General features: G+C 36.0%; 1 protein-coding gene and 1 long non-coding RNA gene across 2 annotated transcripts; one reads left to right on the top strand and one right to left on the bottom strand.

Moving 5' to 3' along the window:
- Window positions 1–1,644: 1,644 nt before the first annotated feature.
- LOC110040808 (ras-related protein Rab-24-like) lies at window positions 1,645–8,480 on the top strand. The gene is made up of 8 exons (XM_020746078.2): window positions 1,645–1,904; window positions 4,379–4,447; window positions 4,565–4,643; window positions 5,146–5,213; window positions 5,527–5,626; window positions 6,966–7,016; window positions 7,143–7,202; window positions 8,146–8,480. The coding sequence occupies exons 1-8, from the start codon at window positions 1,794–1,796 to the stop codon at window positions 8,202–8,204; spliced, it is 597 nt and encodes a 198-aa protein (XP_020601737.2). The 5' UTR covers window positions 1,645–1,793; the 3' UTR covers window positions 8,205–8,480.
- A 9,441-nt stretch (window positions 8,481–17,921) lies between these two features.
- Window positions 17,922–20,244, bottom strand: LOC149097479 (uncharacterized). Its single transcript, XR_016204409.1, has 2 exons — window positions 20,083–20,244; window positions 17,922–18,766 (listed from the first exon to the last, which is right to left on the bottom strand). It is a non-coding gene; the product is annotated as an uncharacterized LOC149097479 (long non-coding RNA).
- Between the last annotated feature and the right edge of the window lie 1,451 nt (window positions 20,245–21,695).

The following is a 21,695-nucleotide window of genomic DNA, read 5'->3' as shown; positions in this document are numbered from 1 at the left end:
GAATTTCGGCTTTGGAACGGCTTGGATTCAGACGTCGAACTTCTCATGTGCCGAACCTCCCGGAAAACCGCTGACCTTTCGATGTGTTTTGGTTCAAACTAAATTTTAAAAGTTCGGCGAATTAACTTCGACGTTTGAATCAACAGGCGTACTTTTGATAATTTGGGTCGGTCCAAATTCGAATTAAGTTCGGCTCATGAAAAGTTCGGCGTCTGAACTGGGCCTTATGGGCGCCGTGATCCCATCTTCTCCACTCCAACTGAGCCTGTTCAAAACCCTCTCGAACATCTAAATTTGATAGATGTGTCTATGGTGGGAACAGAGCAGTGGAATTACTTATTTTCCACACGACTGTGATACTTTTTCCTTGTCTGACATCTCACAGGTTCAAAATAAAATTTTACAGATCTCATTGTCCCATAGTACCCGTTTTTGGCACATGCGGAAATTTCAAACGTCCGTGATAAGAGAGATCATGCGCGTTTGTTTTGTTTCTGAGATAAAATATCTTCACGTCTCACACTCTGCTTTGCTATTAATAGAATATTACACACTGACGGGACTCTTTTTCCCAAAAATCTGGTCAAACACAATGTGAAGTTAATTTTTTTTTCATGCAGGCCGAGCTTGATTAGTTTGACTACAGAGCAGTCGTGGATGAATGAATTGGCAACAAAAAAAAACTTCAAAAGACAGGGCTGGGCTTTTAGCTTTTCATTATTTTAATGAAGAATTAGTTTTTAGTAAACGGAATACTTCGGTTGCAATTAAATGAACGGTCGAGAGCCATTGACTATAATGGTTGAGTAGAGGGGCTAAATTCTCTTTGCGTTGGTTTTGCATTTCGACGCTTAGGGATGGGTGCATCAGATTTTCTGTGTTCTTTGTGATTGGTCAGAGTTATTACTTTGGTTCTGGTTTAACGACACTCAATCAAAAACCGCTGTATTTAAAACGAAAATCATATGACTGCCCACACGTTTACGAGTTATTTAAGTCATATATCTGTTTTTCGCGCCACTGTGTCAAATCTGAAGCGGGCCTGGTAAGTTTGTGAAGGTATGGCTTTTACGCTTGTTATGTAAGGGAGTATCAGATCTCCCAAAAACATAAACTTGGAGCACAAATCTAGCCTGCATAAGAGGGGTAAAACGGGGGAGAAGGTAAAGGGGAGTGGGGAAGTGGGGTATGGAGAGAGAGGGGACATTTTCATCGCCTCCATAGCCTGCGTAGCAAGCGTTTCTGTGGGGTTCGCGAGCAAAGAATTACAGAGCAAATAATGGAGCGACCCCATCTTTCTTTTTTTTTTGGCTCTCGCCCCATTTTCCGCGCAGGTAAAACACCGAAAATCCCGTTCCTCGGTCTTTCTTTGCTGTCAATTCCCACGGAAACGCTTGCTACACAGGCTATCGCCTCCATTTCCCCTTCCCCGTTTACGCCTGCATTACAGGCTACCATAACTCCATCCAAATGCTTTTTTCACATTGAAAGTATGCAAGGGTTGCTTTCAGGCTCGCTGATACATGAAAATTTGAGGGTCGTTGGGCAGTTTTCTCAAAGGAAACCGGAAGTATTTTTGCTTCATTACGTCACTTGTCTCAACGATCGTATGATGTCTCTTACGTGCGTGTGTCTTACATGACGCCTCACTACAAACAAAACATGGCGGACCGGCGATTGGAATATTTTGCTGTCAGCTATTTATAAACCTTTCATAACGTTTATGTCTTCTTTTCAAGCTGTTCTCTTACCACTGGTGAAAGTGCTCACTTCTCATTGTAAATTTAAATGAAATGCAAGAGAAAACCTACTTGAAAGTCGTCCTTCTGGGAAAAGTGAACAGCGGAAAAACTTGCCTTGTCACTCGATACATCACTCGCTCTTTTAGCGAGGAAACACCTAGCGTAAGTAGATTATTTTTTTCAACAATTTTTTTAATTTTTTTACAAAAATTTTTCGTTACTGTACGTTTAAGGCTTTAAAAGGAATAAATTCTGCGATAAAGTTGTATTTTTTTTACTAAAGCTTAAAGTGAGCTTATATTTTCACACAAATATAATTTGGTGTCGATATAATAAAGCTTATTCAAGGTGGCATATGTACTCTACCTTTTTAAATGTCCCTACTTTTAGGTGTTATAGATATAGGCGAGCTATAGCATTTCTAAAGCTTTAAACCCGGATTTGAATTGCTTAATTAGAAGGACATTGGACCCTCGCCTCTGAAACGCATTTATCTTCGTCATCACGCGAAGTGACAATTTCCTTCGAAACAAATTTAATATTGAATCGTTAGATATGCTTTGCGTGGCTGCTCTAAATAAAAATCAAAAAAGGGGGAATTGAAATTAAATAAGGAAAGTGAAAATGCGTTATTTGAATATCTCTTCAAACATATTTGTCGTTTCCTCTTCCAGAAGGTTCTCTTTTGGCCTCAGTTATTCCAAGATCATTCAAAAAATACGGAACGCTTTGTAACGGCATTTACATTTGCTTAAACATAGCCGCTTTAAATGGTGGGAATCAAAAGGCATAATTTTTTATCTTATTGTGAATTCTTCAGAAAACTGAAATGACAAAACTGTACTTGGTTTCATGTACAAACAGAAACTTATGCCATGAGAGTTTTTACATGGCAATCTGTTGAAAATGAGAACTGTGAAGTCTGGTTCACTGGGCAGTCCAAATTTTGCAACATGTACTGGGAAGATGTACTGCTCATGTAGTAGTCTCAGCAGGTTGCTTTTTCAAAACTTTACACCAAAGAAAACAGTTTGTTGTTTTTTCCTTTCATGGTTGGTAGACAGTATTATTTCAGGAAGGCAACCAGGAAAACAAAATTATATTGATTGAGTTCTACTGATTGAGCACTTGGCCAGGGTCAGTGTGTTAAGTGGTTTATTTTGTTTGCCAGTTTGCATGGTTCTCTTGGCCTAAGACATTTTACTTTCACAGTGCCTCTCTCCACCCATGGGTATGAATAGATACCAGGGAATTTAATGTCAGGGGCAACAATGTCGTACATTGTTTTTCTCTGTTATTTATTTATTTTCTATATTCTAATATTGCTGCTGAAAAACCCTTTTCAGGGATGCTTAATATAGTGTATGTAGCCCTGTGATGTACTAGCACCCTATCCAGGGGGTGAGGTGAGGGGGTGGGGGGGGGGGGGGTTAGAAATACTCATAGTCGCTAGTCGCTGAATGTTACAGAAACCAGGCTACGCTCCATTGTATCTGTATTAAGGCAGTGCAACAAGGTCGGTCACAACTACATATCAACAAGTTGACAGTGATAAATACAAAACATATACAAGCATTCAGAGGGAAGTTACTTGGATATTCACATGATATTCTCAAAGAAAAATATTTTGAAAGTAACTTATGGTCTGCCTGTGTAAATTATATATTATATTATTACTTTGTGTATAAATATTCATGTTATTCAATTTACATAGTAATGTTTGGTGGGTTTGAGGGTTCATGTCATTAATTATTAAGAGAATTACATGCTGAACCCATATAGTGGTGTTTTATTCCTTTGATTGTTAATATCCTGTTTTACTCCATAAAAAAAGCCATGAAATAGTTGGGAAGAAAAACTTTAGGTATTCATAATAATTTCATGATTTTGTTATAGCATGGGGATTGGTTTCATTTAACCCCCTCGATTAGTTACTATATTATTTGCCTCTTCTAGTGGTCTGTAAAAATTATGTAACTTTTAAATATTACTTGATCTTTTGTGGAAAACCATTTAAATTAAAAATGTAAATTATGTTTAGGTTTTGCCATTTTTAATTTCCTGTGCAAAATATTGATTGAATTGGTTTCATTGCATATGACAGAAAGATTATAAATACTTATTAGCATCTACAAGTACAGTCAAATAAAAATATCAATTTTACTTGTGACAGATTGCATACTGTGCAATCTCTGATTGGCTAAGATGCCATGTTTTATTGTTGCATACGCTCTCTAAAACAAGGCATGGCAATATCAATTAAAAATGTACTGTACACGAGTAAATACATGAACAAAAGCAATTTTTTTTCCCGTATACATTACTGGTAAACTGCTAAATTGTCTGCAGTTCTGATTTTCACCAGCAAACAATATATTTAAGGTCTTTTAAAGAGTTGTTTTGATTTCTTTGCCAGTTCTAAATTCTCGTACTTGAACTCAATTTAAATATGTTCATGGAATAGTTTGGAAAAGACCAGTTTGTTCCAACATGTTTTACTTGCTTCTTTTGAGAGGATTGTTCTGATCTTGAGAACTACTTGTTTTTGGCAAACTTTTGTGTTTCCTCAATGTCCGTAATATTTGTTATTTTATATGCAAAATATATTTTTTTTAATGGGTTCATTTTTTTTACAGACAATTGGAGCAGCTTTTTGTAGAAAGGATCTTTATATACAAGGCAGGAATCTATCATTAGCAATATGGGTAAGATTTTGAATGTAATGTTATCTTATTATCCTTAAATTTTGTCTGGATCTTAATTATATCATTTGTTACTAGAAACTTCTTTTTCAAATGTTAACAACCCTTTTTTTAATTAAGGACACTGCAGGAGCAGAAAGATATCAAGCTATGAGTGCAATGTACTACCGCAGTGCCAGAGCAGCCATCTTATGCTATGGTTTGTAGTGACAAGCTTGTATTTGCTTTAGATCTTGATCTTCTAGAGAAGAGTTTTCTGCTTTTTCTGTAAAACCTACGATATTTATTTGTTTTGAACAATTTTTTAAAGTTGTATAGATTACACAACGTTAAAAATAACTGAGATACTGTGCGTCTTCTCGTCGGTCAATGGGTGTATCTAGATGAGAGTATGCACTAAACAATGTTGTGACGTTTTAGATTCATGCATATTCTTGAGAAATATTTTATAAAAGTAATACTTATAGAGGACTTTTTCCATGTTCACATAGCCCCATCTAAATACTTGGAGAGGTTGGGAGAATTCTTGAAAGTTATGCAAACCCTCAAGTGTGTCTCAGGTTTGCATAATTGTCTTGAATTGTCCGAACACCAATTGTGTCCAGATGATGCTATGTAACCACAGAAAAAGTACTCTTTTGCTTAATATATTATATACTTTTCTCTATACTTAAATATATTATATACTTTTCTCTCTACAGACCTTACAGACAATACCAGTTTTGACAAAGTCAAGTTCTGGGTGGATCAACTAAAAACTGCTGAACCTGTAAGTTGTTTGAAGTCATCACCTGGGGCCTGTTTCTAGAAAGCCCTGGAAACTTTTCGCGCCCGCAAAGCAATTTTTAATTGATCTGCATCTAAAAACAGAGAGGTTTACATGCTCGAAACGTTTTGTATGAAGAGATCTTCTCTTCATATTAAGAATATGTGAATAAAACACCTCTGTAATCATAAGGTTTGAGATTTTGCTACGGCTTTCCGCGTGCGAAAACCTTTCAGAACCTTTGAGAAATGGCCCCTGGTTTGGCTCAGATCAAACATGCCATCACTTATTGCCGGTGTTATATGTTCACTGTTAGGACTGCAAGATTTATCTTTGTGGAACTAAACTTGATCTGATAGAGGAGGCTGTGCAACCCAGGGCAGTGCCGACAAAAACAGCTTTGAATTACTGTAGAGGTCAGTTTAAAGATGGCAGAAGTACTTCTATAAATATCAAATATATCTGAATCCTAGGGTAACTCCTGTATAAAAAGGACAGGGGTGCTTGTCAGAAATTTTGAAAAAAACCTATAGAAGAGCTACCAAGATCCTGCTTCAGGGTGTGGCTTGAAATTCTTTTACCCATAAGAGGTACCAATTCTAAAACAACACTTCATAGTTTTGAATAGCATTTAAGACAAATGTACCTTCTACTCATAAAGTTGATTATCAGATATCTTCTGTCATATTTTTTTTTTTAGCTCAATACCCTAAAAGGTATTGCAAAAGCTCCTGCTATGGACCTTTTTAAGCTGCCAAAACTGCTTTTTTAACCCCTAAAAGGTACAACAGACTCCTCCATCCTTTCTGTATGGAAGTTTCCCCAGGATCCGAATTTAATATGCAATGGTTATACCTGCAAATGATTCTTCTAGGAGTTAGAATAGTTTGACCATTTATCAACATGTTTACTAAAATTATTTTGAACTCAGGATTACACTTGAATCTGTCATAAATTGACTGGTCTGTGCATGGAAGGCTGCCCTCGTCAAAAAACTTTCAAGGATCCTCAAGGTCCCTTGAGGATCTTCCTGAGTATCTTATCAAGGAAAAGTTCCCCAAACATCTTGGTCAAGGTCTTTAAGGATCTTTAAATTCTTGCCAGGACCTTCAAGGTTCTTGAAAGATTTTGCTTAAGGATCTTGCCTTGATATTTGAAGATCTTGGGGGATCCTTGCAAAGATATTGAAAAGATGTATAGAAATGTAATATATATAAAATCTTTCATTATTTTACTGAACCTTTCGGTGTCACCCGAACTTTCTGAATTTTTTGAAGTTCAAAACCTAGCTAACAACTGTGTTTTTAGCTGCCATCAATCATGATTACAGTGATAACCAAGGAACCTTGAAAATAGAAAAAAAGCACAAAGTCTGCCAATCACTATGTCCCACAGACATGACCTTTTGAACCTGTTGAAGTAAACTTCTGTTTCCCCCGAGGTCCACTTAGACCATTCATGGCAACAAAACACAGCACCACTGATTGATCAGAGTTTGTGCATCACTGAAATGTGCGGTAAAGATTTTTTTTGGAACCCATGAAGTCTTTAAAAGATCCTGTTAGTATTTTCACCGGGGTAAAAAATATGTTAAGTAGTGTTTGCGCAATGTATGTGGCTGGAACTTTGACCAAGGTTTGGTTTACAGGAGGTGGCTGTGTTTATGAGAGTATTCTGTGAGCAGATGTTTTTTGTTAATTGATGGAGGAGTACTATACCTTAGTAACTTGTCCTTTGTTGTGTTCTTTCATGTAGACATTGGTGCAGATGTGTTTGAAACATCAAGCAAAAGAGGATACAATGTGGGTACGTTTCAATATAATTTAAGCAATAAATGACTGGAAGGTATACAGTATATTAAGGAATTGCTCCATGTTAGTTGCAAGTGCTAGTCTTAAATACTGAGATTACTTTCCTAATTTCTGTTGGCAGACAAAGTTTTCGAAAAGATAGCTGAGGATTTTATGAAATCCAGCCATATGATAGACTCAGGTATGGTAACTTGTTTGTGAAGAATTTTTTTTTCAGGCTTTAATTTCACAACTGCTTACGTTCTGTATATAACTGCAATGATCAATCATGTCTTCATATCTTTTTCTGCAGTTCAAATATATGATCTCTTTTTTTCACTTGCATAACTTGTTTGTGTTGTACTGTATTTCATCCAGAATAGCAGGAAGCAAATAATTTTGCTAAGATTGTAACTTACGTCAGCATCATCATCGTCGTCATTGTGGTCATCATCATCATCATCCTCGTCATCATCAGTTGCAATCCAATGTGGGTTTTTTTTTTTTGCGATCTTTGCAAAAGGTAGAACTGTGTGCAATGCATTCTGCATTGGTTTCACAACCTCTTGATTTTATTGTTCATTATCATTGCTATAAAAACTATAATGCAATTTGGGCAGTGAAGTCACACTTTTCCTTACATAAAGGTGAACTTGAAGTTGAACTTTGAACTTGCCCCCGCAACTAGTTCCAGAACTAATCAAGGCAGGGGCAAGAGTTTATATTAAAGTTGGTCCCATAGAGATTCTCAAGTAACACAAGCTTAGTCAAACGTTGTACAGTAACACACTTGCTCAGGCTGTTTCTGTTTACTCAGTGGTCTCTAAATCAACTCACAGTAAAAAAATCTTAAAGGAAGTCAACCATGTGACTGAAAGTACCTGTTTATAAAACTGATCATTTTTTTTTTTCAAGTTTGTAGTTGGTAATCAGTTTTAATCTTCCCCAGTTCTAATCATTCTTTGGTTTGTTATTAATTCGTACAAATGGTGTTTTTCTACTGTGGAAAACTACTAGTTTGAGGTTTCATTCAGTGATCTCTTCATAAATAAAAAAGATAACTTTAATATTGTGGCATCACTGCATCTTTTAACTGGCAGCATGTGCAATAAAGTGGGACGTGATCTTTGCTCCTTTTTCATCAGGACCGAAGGGAAATGTGCAGCTTGATGGCAAGTCAGCAACAAAAAGATGGTGTTGCTAACAGAAGTGTACGAAGTGATGCCATGGAGAACCTGTGGTATGCAGAGTACAAGATATTGTGCCACAAGAAACCCATAGAGATTGGAACAGTCAGTTCTGTTCACAGGGCAGGTTACATGCTCAATACTGAGATAACACACTGACCTGACAAATAAACATAAGTAACTAAAACTTAGTTTATATTAAAAATATATATGTCAATTTAACACTGTAAACTTCAACTTATAATATGTTCATCCAATGATTTTATTTTAAAACAGTTTCAAAAAGAAACAAATCATATCGAGTTCAGTGGCAGATCCAGACTTTGAGCTAGGGGGCGGGGGGGGGGGGGGGGGGGTCTGGTTTTGTTTTACTTGCCCTGCCAGCTTTTCTTCCTTCAGTCATTTCTTCTTTCTTCATCCAGAATAGGGGGATGGGGGAGGGAGGGCCCCTCCCCTAGATCCGCCACTGGAGTTGTCTACTGTCAAGGTGCCAACGATTTTTGTTTTTCATTCCCCAACTAAAGCAACATCTGAAAAGTTATTTTTTAAATAACCACAAAGAAGCACAGCTTTTAGGATTCTTATGCTAGCTATCATAATGACTTGATTTACTTCCTGGATGGTTATTTTATTTTTAGCACTTAGGGAAAGGTGCTTACCAGAGACAGGGCCCACATTAGCTGTGAAATTCCTATTTTTTTTATTATTTAAACTGTCTTCTGAATGTATCATATGAAAGAGAGAACTCTCAGTTGAAAGAATTGTGCCCTCCTGTGAAGAGAACTGTTAAGACACTGATACGACCAGTTATTTTATAAAAAATAAAAATTTTGTGTTGTTGAGAAGCAAGATGAACCAAGAATGATGTCAACATACTAAATTGCCGTTGTGTTGAAAAACAAAAGGAGCGCTCACTGGCATACAGGCACTTGCTAACGAAAACAACTTCACCGGAGAGGTACTTATTTATTAGAAAAGAGGTGCCTTTTGGAAGGAAGGCATTAGATGAAACCATTACAGTAATCTGGAAACAACTGTGGTTTTAACCTTTTTTAAAAGTGACTGTGAAGATGACACTGAAAGTGAAAGCAAGTGAGCAGTTCTTTCACATCATTGTGCTGTTTAATTTACTGTTAAAGGTGCTTATAACTTTGAATGAACTCCTAGCATTTGATTAGTTAAAGTGCTACTATGATGAAATTCTCGATATCCATGTTTTTACATTTTCGTACACAATAGGTCTTTCCTAGATATCTTGGCAAATTTCAGTCTATTAACAATTGATAGACTGAACAACTGTTAACAATTTTCCACATTAACAATTAATGTGGAAAATTGTACGAATATGTGAGCCAAAGTTTTTGTTATTCTTTATGCGAATTGCGGCTAATTGTCGTTATAATTTCAACCCGTGCAGTATTTTTGAGAAAATGACGACATGTTCTCCGATTCTCAATCAAGACTTGGAACAAGGAAAATTAATGGCGGGCGTAACTTATCAGAAATAAAGGTCCAAACAACATGAGTTCTAAAGTTCGCAATAGATTGAAATTTGCCAAGATATCTAGAAAAGACATTGTTTACGAAAATGTAAAAAATTGGGTATCAAGAATTTGATCATAGTGGCACTTAAAATGAAATGAAATTTGAATGCTACTGGCCACTACCTGCTTATGACAAAAATTATCTGACATTGATTCTTAGTTAAAAAATGCTGTTATTGTTAATGAATATATGTCCAAGCTACATGTTTACAAAATCAAGAGCGTACATACTTTCGTTTTGTACATGTTTACTCTTATGAATGATTCATCTAAAGACATTCCCCGAATTATCAAAATGCTTTCTGTGACAGTACGGTTATCTAAGTTTACTTAAAGCAGTGACTAGTGGTAGGGAATACCGAGTTTGTAGTTTCCTTGAGTAGTTTGAGTTACAATTTTGATTTAGAGTTAAAGGTTATGATAGAAAACAATTAGTAAATTTTCATAAAATAATATCCTTGGATAGAGTCTACCACTAGAAAGAATTCAGAACAGAATTTTTAAACTGTGCAGTGTAAACATCAATATGTTAAGTACAAGCTTGTAAAGTGTGTTAGTGACTCATCAAGTACTTTCCAAATTCCACTGATGCCAGGTCAGAATTAACAAGAAATTGAGACAATTACTAGACAATGGTGGTGTGGTCTTGTCTTTATAAACTCGCGATTTGCTTGTTAAAATTCTTTCTAGGATTTTGATTTCTTTTCTATCCATTATAGCACATTTATGTAGCATTTATCAACATACATATTCTGATGTATTTAATAATATAGGTAACGTGTGAAGTATTAACACGGTACTATTGTGTATTTTGTAGATAGTCAAGTTATGCGAAGTAACATTGTATCAGTTACAACTTTGTTTAGAGAGATATCTTGACATTTATATATTTAGTCGGAGGTTGATGCTCAATGAAAATTTTGCATTACGTGGTTTATTCATGTACATCATATGTAGTAACTCTTAAAGGCGGACCAGTCATGTAGAGCCATTTTCAACTTACAGTCGTAGACAAAGCGTTGTAAAACTCGTGCAACGTGCGCTAACCAATCAGAGCCAACACCCTATTTTTTTGACCAATCGGGAGCAAAATCAAAACTAATCATGACTTGGCTCACGTGCATTTTCCCGCGCTTGACGCGGTTTGCTTTTATTTTCTTCGAGTTTTTATTGCCATTGCGCAGGCTCATATCGTTCCTACGGGATAGGATATATTGAGAAAGTCTCGTTATTTTCTTCTGCCTGTAAAAATGTGATTCCTTTACGTTTTGAAATCCTCCCAAATAAAAGAGAGAACATATACATCGCTTAGGTTGTTGTTTCGTTTGCCTATCTTATTTAAAATTTTCCGTCGACGGAGAATTAATAGTTTTGGGGATTCAAACGATCAGCTTCGATCAAGTCTAAAAATTGGCTAGGAAAATGGAGACATCTGTGAGCAGTAACACAGCCGTCGTACCTGATACAGAGATGTTCCCTGCGAAATAAGACCATCTGCATGGTACTGTATGGAAATCGCTACAAATTAACGAATGGTAAACAAGATAGCGTACACTATTAAGTTATGGATGTATGCGGGAGGTTACTAAGCACGAAAAAGGCGTGCGACTCTAGCTTCTTGAGTGCTCAGCAAACCTCCCAACTGAATCCATAACTCAATAGTGTACAGCTGTGGCGCTAACCATTTATTTTGATAACATAACATTAACACATTGGAGCAAAAGAAGTCCTTTTATCGTGCTACATCACATTAGCACACACCTCAGCAACGTGCACCCATGGACAAATAGTAGACGAAGAATTCACCAATCAGAGCGCACGCTTTGCTTTAGTTATGTTATCAACTGTTTTATCCCAAGGTCATTCCTTTGGAAAGAGTCATGCGGCATTTTCGAAATATTGAGACGGAAATATTATGAAACTCACTTCGACTAGCATTCAATTGGGGGGGGGGGGGGGGCGGGGTGGTGGTGTCAGTAATACGTATGATAAATTCATGCTCAGATTGGAACTGATGTACAATTGGCGTAAGTGACTCCGTCCCTCAGAAACGTCGTCACGTTTAGACAACATTTGTTTATTTAGTAATAGTAACTGAACCTAGTGTCGGCGAGTAATTTCAAAATCGGACAAGCGCGCAGCGCGAGGCCGATTTGAAATTACGAGCACGATAACTCTGGATTGTACGACACGAGGTCCAATTACCAATTAATCGTATTTATAACAAATTTCGAGATTAAATAAGTCTTTTGAGAACTTCATTTGAACGAAAAAGTCACTAGTGTTTTCAACAAGTTGTAAAAACTATAGGAAACATTAAGAAGGAAGCCATTGAAGCTACAGTTATCCGATTACAAGAAGGTGTAGTTGGATACCTGTAATTGGACACCCACATGATCGCTCCCCGGTTACATGACAAATAGGCGCGCGGAAAACCAATCACGATCGAGAATTTTGTTATAGATCGTTTTCACGTGACGTCATCACTTTCTAAAATCCAAAACGAAAGAGCCACCAAAGTTTTTGTCCTCATCAGGCACAAGAGGCGGTATATTTATATCTGTTTACAATTTTACAGCTCAATAGCGTGCTTCGTTTGGAATCCAGAGCATTTTGAATTTCAGGGTTATGGAGGTGCGTGACACAAGGCTATGATCGAGTATGTCGAAAAATCTATACTTATCCCATGATTTTGAGCCTTTTTAGAAGTTAAAGCATTAGGAAGAGTGCTTATGTAAATGCTTGTTTGATCAGTACTGATAATCAGTCGCCTCGATAGCCAAAATAAGTTCCAGATGTTTACACTATTTTCTGGCCGCCATATTGGTGTACCACGGAGGTACACCAACATGGCGTTTTCATACTGGGCTCTGTAAATATCGGCGAAACATTACGACGAATATCTGAAGTTTGGGGAAACGCACAGGCCTAAAACTTGGAGAAGTGGCTTATTTAGTTATCTTCTATAACATCATAATTTCATAGCTTTTTCCACTGGGTGGTTTCGATTTATTTTTTTATTGCGTGACAGTGAAAGCGATCTATAGATGCGACCATGTGTTGAGTCGTGCAATTCTCAAGTCTTGGATCAACACTTCTTGCCAATATCTACTAATAAATTCTGAATACCGTTGCATAAAGATAGCTGTCAATTTTGTCAGATAATATCAGGGCGCATTTCAGATCGCTTTACTTTTTGCTCTTAATTTTTGAGAACTCGTTTTAATTCCAGCTTGTGAGTAAAAAGTGAAAATAATATTTACTAGTAGTAATCAGAGATTATGAGAGTGCGTTCGACGCTCTCACTTTAATATATAATTATATATCGTAAATAAATGATTTCACTAGCTGATTTTCAACCTTTGTCTATTGCTAAAATCAACATTTTTCAGCAGCAACCGAGGTTTTACAGTCAGATATGCATAGTGTGCAAGTCCATGCTAGTGAAGAGGTCACGATTTGTTGATACGTTGCGTGACGCTGCCAGTTTCTGTTGTCTCTCAAGTTTCATAGAATATTTAAATTACGTACATTATTCTAAGCTAGTATTTGCAGTCGCGTGCTCGTTTCGCGACTAGTTCGAGTATTTCCCCTGATGAATAAAGTAGTCTTATGGATCTTGCCTTCAGAGTACTTTTCCACCGATTCCAAACAATAAAATTTCGACCGGATAAAGCTGAGCTATCTGTCGCGACTGGAACTAATCAACAAATGCAATCAAAACGTAGCTGTTCCCACGGTTATCATCCCAAAGACAAGTCGTGTTAATAAACAAGGACAATTCCCTCAGATTGCGATAAATGCTGCCGTCGAAGCGTTTAAATTCGCCAAAATCTAACGCTGAGAGCACATAATAGCGAGGCGTACGGCGACTGAATGGAAAGAAGTCAAAAAAAGATCCATCGGAAAGACGAGTTCACATGGCCTGCTCACATACTCACATGTTCGCCACATGTTTTATCACATGTCTTAGCATTAAACGGTACCAGTTTATTGGCCGCGACATGCCCCTGTAAAAATCAAGCGGGGTGGCCATTTTGGTGTCCTTATAGGAATGTGTTTTTTTCAGCCTAGAACCGTGCACAGGGTAACCAACTCTGAAAAGCCACAGACCAAAATTAGGTTTGCGTTCCACTTCGTCGAACGCAATAAAAAGGTTTCTTTTGGGGGTTCTCTTCACTGATTAGCTGCAAAAACACTTTTCAAAATAGTTTAATTTATTAGTAACGACATAGTAAGCTAAACATGATGGAATCCTCCCAAAGAAATTCTTGTACCTGGCATACATAATTGCATGGCTTCTATTTTTTTGCAGTTTATGATTCGATGGCAGAAAAAGCGTGCAAGCAAATTTCCACGTTAGATCTTTGCGTGTTTGTCAGCGATTGGTTTGAGTTTTCTAATCCATATTCATAGCAATCATAGAGTTTTGCACATTTGAAACTGTTCGTTGACGAGTGAAGACGTGTCGTCCGGTTGAGTGTCGATTTTTCGCCTGAAGGAAGAAGATCCTTGATGCTGGAAGGACCTAACGGTAGGAAAGAAGTCGTCACTCTATTCCAACCGAAGGTAAGCACTGCTTTTGGAATACTTTCCTTTAATTTTTTTCAGAAAGCCACACGAGTACCGAACTGTTGCCCAAGCGAGTGAACACGTGCACTCGCTGTTCGCTTTAAGCGTCGCTTCATCTTGAAACAGGACAGCAAAGCGGTATCTTGAATCCGTGTTTCATGAGCCAAATTTTTCAAGTGAGGCTAATTTGAATGATACTCTGGCAAATAATAACGCCTTGTAATAGTTAACCAAACGGTGCAATGAAGACTCGAGGTTTAGAACTGAATACAGCGAATTACTCAGGGGTCTCGGGACAAGAAATCTTTCAGTTCCTTGTACAAAGGCAAAAATGCGTGCTGCAATTTTAACCTGGCCACAAAATTGTCAGCTATTTGGATTTCTAAAGATCTAGTGTTATTTTTTTAGAGGTAACAGTTGGTAATTGCTTAGCCTTGTTCTACGTACCTTTGTTTAGTTTCCTTGCTTTTTTAATGGCTGTATCAGTGTACCATAACTGAAATGTCAAATTTGGCTTTGCAAGTGTTTGGTAGCCTCTCCATTTAACAGTGTGTTGAAACTTTTATATATCTCAGCATTTGCTGATCTGGCATTTGTTCAATTCTGTTTCCAGGAATTCAAGAAAACTAACTCTGACATGGAGGAAAGAGCAACCAAGTGGACATACTGGAATCACTGAATAAGGAAAAATTCTTCAGAGATAAGAACTTTGAAATTGTCAGAAAGTTATTTCAAATGGTGGCTGGATTATGTCTAAATTTGCTAGGGAATAATTGGAACGGAAAAAAATGATTTTATTGGTCTTTATTAGATGCTGGAAAATGGAAGAAATTATCGTTTAATTTGCAAAGGAACATCACTCTGCTCGAAAAATCGCACACTAATTGTCTGGAACTGAAAAAAAAAAACAAACCTTTTCAATTAGAATTTGGGGAATGGGAACAAAGTACTTTAATTTGCAAGGGAACATTAATCGTACACTAAATGTGTCTAGACCGGAGAAAAAAAAAAGACTTTTCAATTAGAATCTGGGAGTTAAATTTCAAACAGTTTAAACATCAGCCACCAATTGCCGATTCTTTTGCAGACATTATTGCGAACTAACTGTTGATAATTTTGATTTTGTCTTGATTCGATTAAATAGTTTTTTGAATCTCAAATATTGATTTTTTTTTTTACAACTCATTCGATTATTTAGCTTTTGGAACCACGGGATTTTTTGATTGGTCAACGTTGTTTTTTCAAAATCTTTTCGTCTTGTCTGCAAAATAGTCGGTGCTTTATTCGCTGCTATATTTAACAACTTCAGTTGATGTTGCCTCAACTGTATAACTGTAGGGTGACAAGAGAATATGGGCTTTTTCGATATAATTTTGTTGCCCTATTTTAGTTTTTTTTTGCCTGTTGGAACCCTGACTGACTAAACACTAACGTACGACACCAAATAATCGATGGTGTCAATAATTACTTCGCTGAACATCGTCTACTGACAAACTGACTGGTTCTCTGCTCAATGCATTGATCAAAGTACAAATTACTGGTAGCGACTGACTCTGATAGGCTGGTTCACTAACTTGGAACAATCGCCGTCACATTACGAACGAACTGACATGTTTCTAACCTATGTGAACGCCGAGGATTCGCTATACAAATCAAAACTGTCAACCACGAATTAGGTTTTTACTGGTGACAAACTTGAAGCGAGTCTTTATCACCAAACAGCCGACATATACCACGGTGAACCGTACCGAACAGTTACATAAACAACTTTGACTTGACTTGAGAACTACCCACACCATACAAACTACGCACTTAACTACAGGGTTCACTGAAGCCATTTAAATTTTTTTTGCAACGCAAAAGACATTTTGTTTCCATTTTGGCTTGTTTTCTTTTGTAAACGTCCGGACGGAGATTTTTATAGATGTCTATATTCTCTTGTGATATATTGGATGCTTGTTATAAAACCCTTGTTGCCTGATTCGGAGATTATTAGTAAGATTAAGAGGTTTAGATAAAGTCAGTATTTCCTGTTTTCGAGTTATACGGACCACAAAATAACACAAAGAACAACCAAATTGACCGCATAGTGTTTGTATCGATAACTGTTCCGATTTTCGAAAATAGAAACAACTGTAGTTATTAGTCGGTTGTATTATTGTTTGGGTTGATATCCAACTAAAGTCAGGATTTTCAGTTTTCTTATATAGAGGCCAAAAAATTAATAAACAAAACCAGCTGAAGAATAATTTAAAGATAATCAACTTTTCAATTTGTGGAATGTTAAAACTTGCTTTAATTAATTTGCTTCACAATTGTTTTGTTTATCTTCAAAATTTTAAACTGAAATTGCTTTCTTGTGCCAGACATAACCAAAGTAAAGAACTTAGAATTATTTTCCGATCCGATTTCAAACTGAAAGGACTATTTTCATTTCCGTTAAAAATGATCAGTCTCTTGGAATTCTATGATTAACTTGGTTTCACAATTGTCTCGTTTATCTTCATAATTTTAAATTATCATCGCTTTCTTGTGCCATCCATAGCCAAAACTAAGAACTTGAAAATTGTTTTTTGATAAAGAAAAAAAATCTATTTTCAGTTAGTTTGCAAATCAGCATTGCTGTGGAAAGCTTTTCAGTTACTTTTTCCTTTGCTATTTTACGTCAACAAAACGATAAAATAAAAACTGAAATGATTAACCCGGGTTCATAATTATCTTGTTCAACTTCATAATTCTAAATTATAATGCAATTTGAAAAAGTGTTTTCGGAACAAATAAACAAGATTAAATCGCAAATTTCAATCGGTTTCATATCATTTCTGATGCAATTTTTATCGCTTTGTAATGGTTCCAGAATTGTTTTGCCCCCATTTCACTGTGGTCCGTCTAACCTTAATATATTTCAATCAAATGCTCGAGTTTAAAAAGGGTGGGGTTTAACTTGCAGAGTATGATCGCGTCTCTTTGATCAGGCACTTGGGTTTTATGATAAGTTGGTTGGGTATATTTATTTTCAAACGGTTAAAAACTTCTTACTGCCGGCTCTCGTTGTAACACAGGACATTGCGTTAAAATGAATTTAAAAAATTATTAAGACACCAATTACGTTGAGCTGATTTCTAAATTGTTGAAGTTATTGTTAAAATTGAAATTACCTGAAATCAGCAAAGAGTAAGATCACAAGCAAATGTTGCGTGGCTAAAACAACAGTTGAAATTGTCCTTATTAATCCAAACCTTAATAACTGTGGCTACAGATTGTTTAGGACGGGTGAATTAGAAAAACAACAGTTGAAATTGTATGTACTGCTCCAAAACTTAATAACTGTTGTTACAAATTTTTAGGACGAGTAAATTAATCGATAAAACAACAGTTGAAATTGTCTGAATTAATCTAAAACTTCAAAACTTCATAACGGTTGTTCCAGATCGTTTAGGTAGAGTGCAATTTCTTGACGTTTTTGGTTTAATTTGTCCTGTGGTGCAAACGAGAATCGGTTGATAAAGGTTTTTATCCGCAACATCATCTCGTGCAAAAAGGGTTTCCAAAAACTAAAATATTTCGGCGAGGGATTTGTTCGGTTTAATTTTTTTTTCGTTTTTTTTTTAAGGGTAGGAAACAATTGGCGTTTTACTTTCAACTTTTTTGCACGAGGTGATGTTTAACTGATTTTTGGCGGGAAATTATAAGGGAAGCCATTTTGAAATTTTTTGTCCATAAAGTTGTCAGGGGAAACGCTGTGCAAATTTTCTCAAATTTTCCCGCCAAAAGTCTTAGTATATAGAGGGAACATTTTTTCTTGACACCTTTTTAATTGATTAAATCGAATTTCAGTTAATTAAAAGACAAAAAGCACTTGTATGTTTATTGTTGTTGAAATATACAATATTAAAGATTACTAATAAAGATGACAAAGGAAACTATACTGGTGGATAATAGAATTACTACAAAGTGTACAGGACTTCAAATATTAACTTAAATTTTTTAAAAAAATAAAAATCGGCGCATGCGTATTTTAGGCGCCTGTATTTTTTCTAAGTCTTTTGGCGGGAAATTTAAAAAAAAATGAATGGACCTTACATATAGAGAAAAAATTTTTAAAAAAACGGCGCATGCGTATTTTGAGCGCCCGTATTTTTTCTAAGTTTTTTGGCGGGAAAATAAAATTTTTTTAAACAGATGTTACCAAGGAAAAATTACAGGGACAAAAAAAATTGACATTTTATTTCTTATCCTTCAAGCAACAAATTTCAAAGGAAACTTTGTCAACGAATGAAAATTAAGTAAAGAAATTGAAAACATTGCTGGTTGCAGAAAATAATTTGAACTGCGATTTTCCGACAACCTTGAAGGGAAATTAAGCGAGCTCTGTACTCTACCTCTTAAGTCTTCCTAAACTTTTCTGTTATTATCTTCCTTGGTTGCGAATCCTGACTTGAAGCATCAAGGCATCCAACAACCTGGAAAGAAATGAAACAAAAAATCATTAAATACAACTATACTGAAATTAAAATGTCAACCACATGATCTAATAGATCAAAACGAACGTGGTAAACAAGTTAAGCGATCGATTTACTCGAAATAAGCGACGTAATAATTTCAGAATTGGACCGTCGTATGAAAACGATGTCGGATTTTGAATTCGTGTTTTAGTGTTAAATAGAAAATTTACCCAATAAGCGTAAGCAAGATTGTAGAAATGAACGTGAGGTAAATAAGAGTTTTCAGTTATTCGATGGTTTCACCCTGAAACGATTACGTCGCTCACTTCAAGTAAATTCATCACAGTTTTAGCCTAAAAATTCTTCTAAAATAGAATAATTTTACAGAACCCGTGAAATAAATGTGTAAACAATACAATTCAATTCGACTGTGTCTGTCATTAATTCTGTCATCATGTTTTCTTTGCTTTTGGCTATGAAATAAGTGCTTTAAATTAAAATATTGTCTCATAGGCTTGTGAAATCTCTCGATAAAAGTTCTGAAGTTCTGCGTTAGGCTAGAACTGACACGACGGTGCGATGTGAAATGACTAAAATGCAGGAGCTTCCCAGGCAAGACCAAGATTCAAATTTCCCTTTTCAAATACTAATGAAAACAATCATCATTTATCGGTCAGGAACTGTCTTCAATGCCATTTCCAGTAACTTAAACAGGTAAGTGTACGCGAACGGAGCTCTTTTCATTTTCGGCACCAATCGATTTGCATTTTTGTTTTGCAAGTTGATTAATTTAAATGTAAAGTTTTGTAATCCCTCAAGATTTGTTCTTATTAGAAACCAAAGCGTTTACCATTTCCAATAAAATGTTGAAATTAAAGTTACCGTATACCTATATACGAACTAAACGTCAGGAGAATAAGTTTGAATTTCGCGGGGTTGCAGGCATTATTGGAAACAAATCTTCATTGAGCATGTTGTGATAATTTCTCCTGTTTTTTTGACGCCATTTTCTTTCAAATTGTATTTTGATTTGAGCAACGTTGAAAACTTGAATTAGAGAGTGTATTCAAGGAAAATTTCGAGCTAGTGAAGAACACTGTTGACTGAGAAGTGAAACCTTGGTCTTTTCTGGAGAGCCCCTCAATCTCAAATTATGAATGCTCCTTATTCATTGCTATGTCTTTCTTTCGATTTAAGCGCTGAGAATTTATTAGTCAGTCAAGACAATGCCAACTTTTCCAAAGAAGAAAAGTAAACCAATTCTTCGTTGTCTTGTTAATAACCATACCATTCCCAGAAACAGTAGCTAATAGTATCAAGTACAATCAACTCACCTCTGTCCCGGCTCGTTTCAGTGTTTCCCGCTTTTCCAAATCTTCTTTAATTTCACACAGCTGCTTGGAATGTTCCTGGAAAGAGAAAATTACTGTGTAAATGCAAGCTGGAAGGAGTAGAAAATACCTAAAGCTCTCTTCTCCCACAATAACCAGACCTCCAAAACGATGAGGCCACCCTCTTAAAGAGTATGTTCTAATTTATAGCACTTATGTTACAGACGTTTAAAGACTTTTGATGCCAATTTAATGAATGGAGAGATTGTTGTATTGTTCGTACTGTTTGGTTCAGAGACTTATATCATTTGACCATTAACCAGCAATTCTAGTTGAATTACCCCTGTATATTAGCTAGCTAAGTACTTTTCAAGACAATAAAAGAATTTTCCTTGGTTAGCGTGTACTCCATATCAAGAAGTTGCATATTATTTTCAATTCATGAATAGTCGTTTGTACATGTTTATAAAAGCTTTTTTTTTGCTTGATGCACAAACTTATCTTCAAATGAAATCAAAACATCAAGCCCACAGTTTACCAAGGTAAAAAAACACCAAGAAAAATAACAAATCAAAATAGGGCAAGGGTTTTGAAAGGATAATATTGGGATGGACTGGGAACCACCCTACCGACGAAATTGAAACCACAATTATGGGTACAGTTTCACTGCACTTATAGGCCGGGAAGATGTTTTCTGTGGATCTGCATTGATCGATAAAAGGGAGTTATACACTTACAGCTTCTGTATTTCTACATTTTTGACAGAAAATCCGACTAAGTGCGACATAAAATGTTCAGCCTGATGTTGAACTGTATAATTGCTCAGTACCAGCTTTCTTAAATGGTCTCAAGGGCAACAAAATAAGTTCTTGCTTTGTGGACATTGAATAACGTATCTTCAATGACCAGGATGTTGCCATCAAGTCCAAAATATTAAGAAGGAATCCACCGCAATTTTGAGTAACGAGCAGTCAAAAACTTTGTACCGAGGGTATTTACATTGTATTGCAAACTTCTGTCGACTGTTTTAAATATCCTCTTAAAAGATTTCATTTCTAACAACAAATATCGAAAACAAATTTTAAATTTTACATGAAACACTTGAAAGTACTGGTGAAATGAAACTGATGATGAAATTTTACCTGTGTTTGCACAATTTCTCTGAACTTTGAAAATCATTTTCTCGATTTTACATGGGAAATTGTTTTTGGTGTTATCTCGTGCAACTGTTTATATCTTTAGCGTTAGAAAATGCAAAGAGGACTGTGATAAACTTAAAGTTATTCTGGTACAGGTTTTTGTCCATTTAAAACTGAAATTGCTCGATTTCCTATCGGATTTCAGCTCAGTTCTATTTGCTGTTGTTATACATTTGCTTAAATGTTAGCTCTTAGAATTATATTTTGATGGCATCAAATCAATCTCCCCTTATTTCTAAAGCACGATCAGTTTCTTCTCATGAAACATTTTTCATTTGAATTTGCCTGAACCAATGGGCAAGATCTGATAAAACCTTCTCATATATCGGTTTTTCGTGTTTCTATTTTCCCTTTATGGCCCTGTTTATTTTAAAATTATCTTCACTTTGTTTGGCACATTAGTACGAATAATGCTGC

Source organism: Orbicella faveolata, unplaced genomic scaffold (genome assembly GCF_042242905.1).
Source record: "Orbicella faveolata isolate gen_17 unplaced genomic scaffold, um_ofav_v1 contig_47, whole genome shotgun sequence".
In the NCBI taxonomy this organism is placed as follows: domain Eukaryota; kingdom Metazoa; phylum Cnidaria; class Anthozoa; order Scleractinia; family Merulinidae; genus Orbicella; species Orbicella faveolata.
This window is presented reverse-complemented; position numbering and strand designations above follow the sequence as displayed.

Bases quoted from the DNA above. Each gene is read 5' to 3' on its own strand.
- LOC110040808 (XM_020746078.2), top strand. From the start codon at position 1,794: ATGCAAGAGAAAACCTACTTGAAAGTCGTCCTTCTGGGAAAAGTGAAC. The intron at 4,644-5,145 runs GTTTGTAGTGAC...TTCTCTCTACAG, and splicing joins AGCAGCCATCTTATGCTATG to ACCTTACAGACAATACCAGT. The intron at 7,017-7,142 runs GTACGTTTCAAT...TTCTGTTGGCAG, and splicing joins CAAAAGAGGATACAATGTGG to ACAAAGTTTTCGAAAAGATA.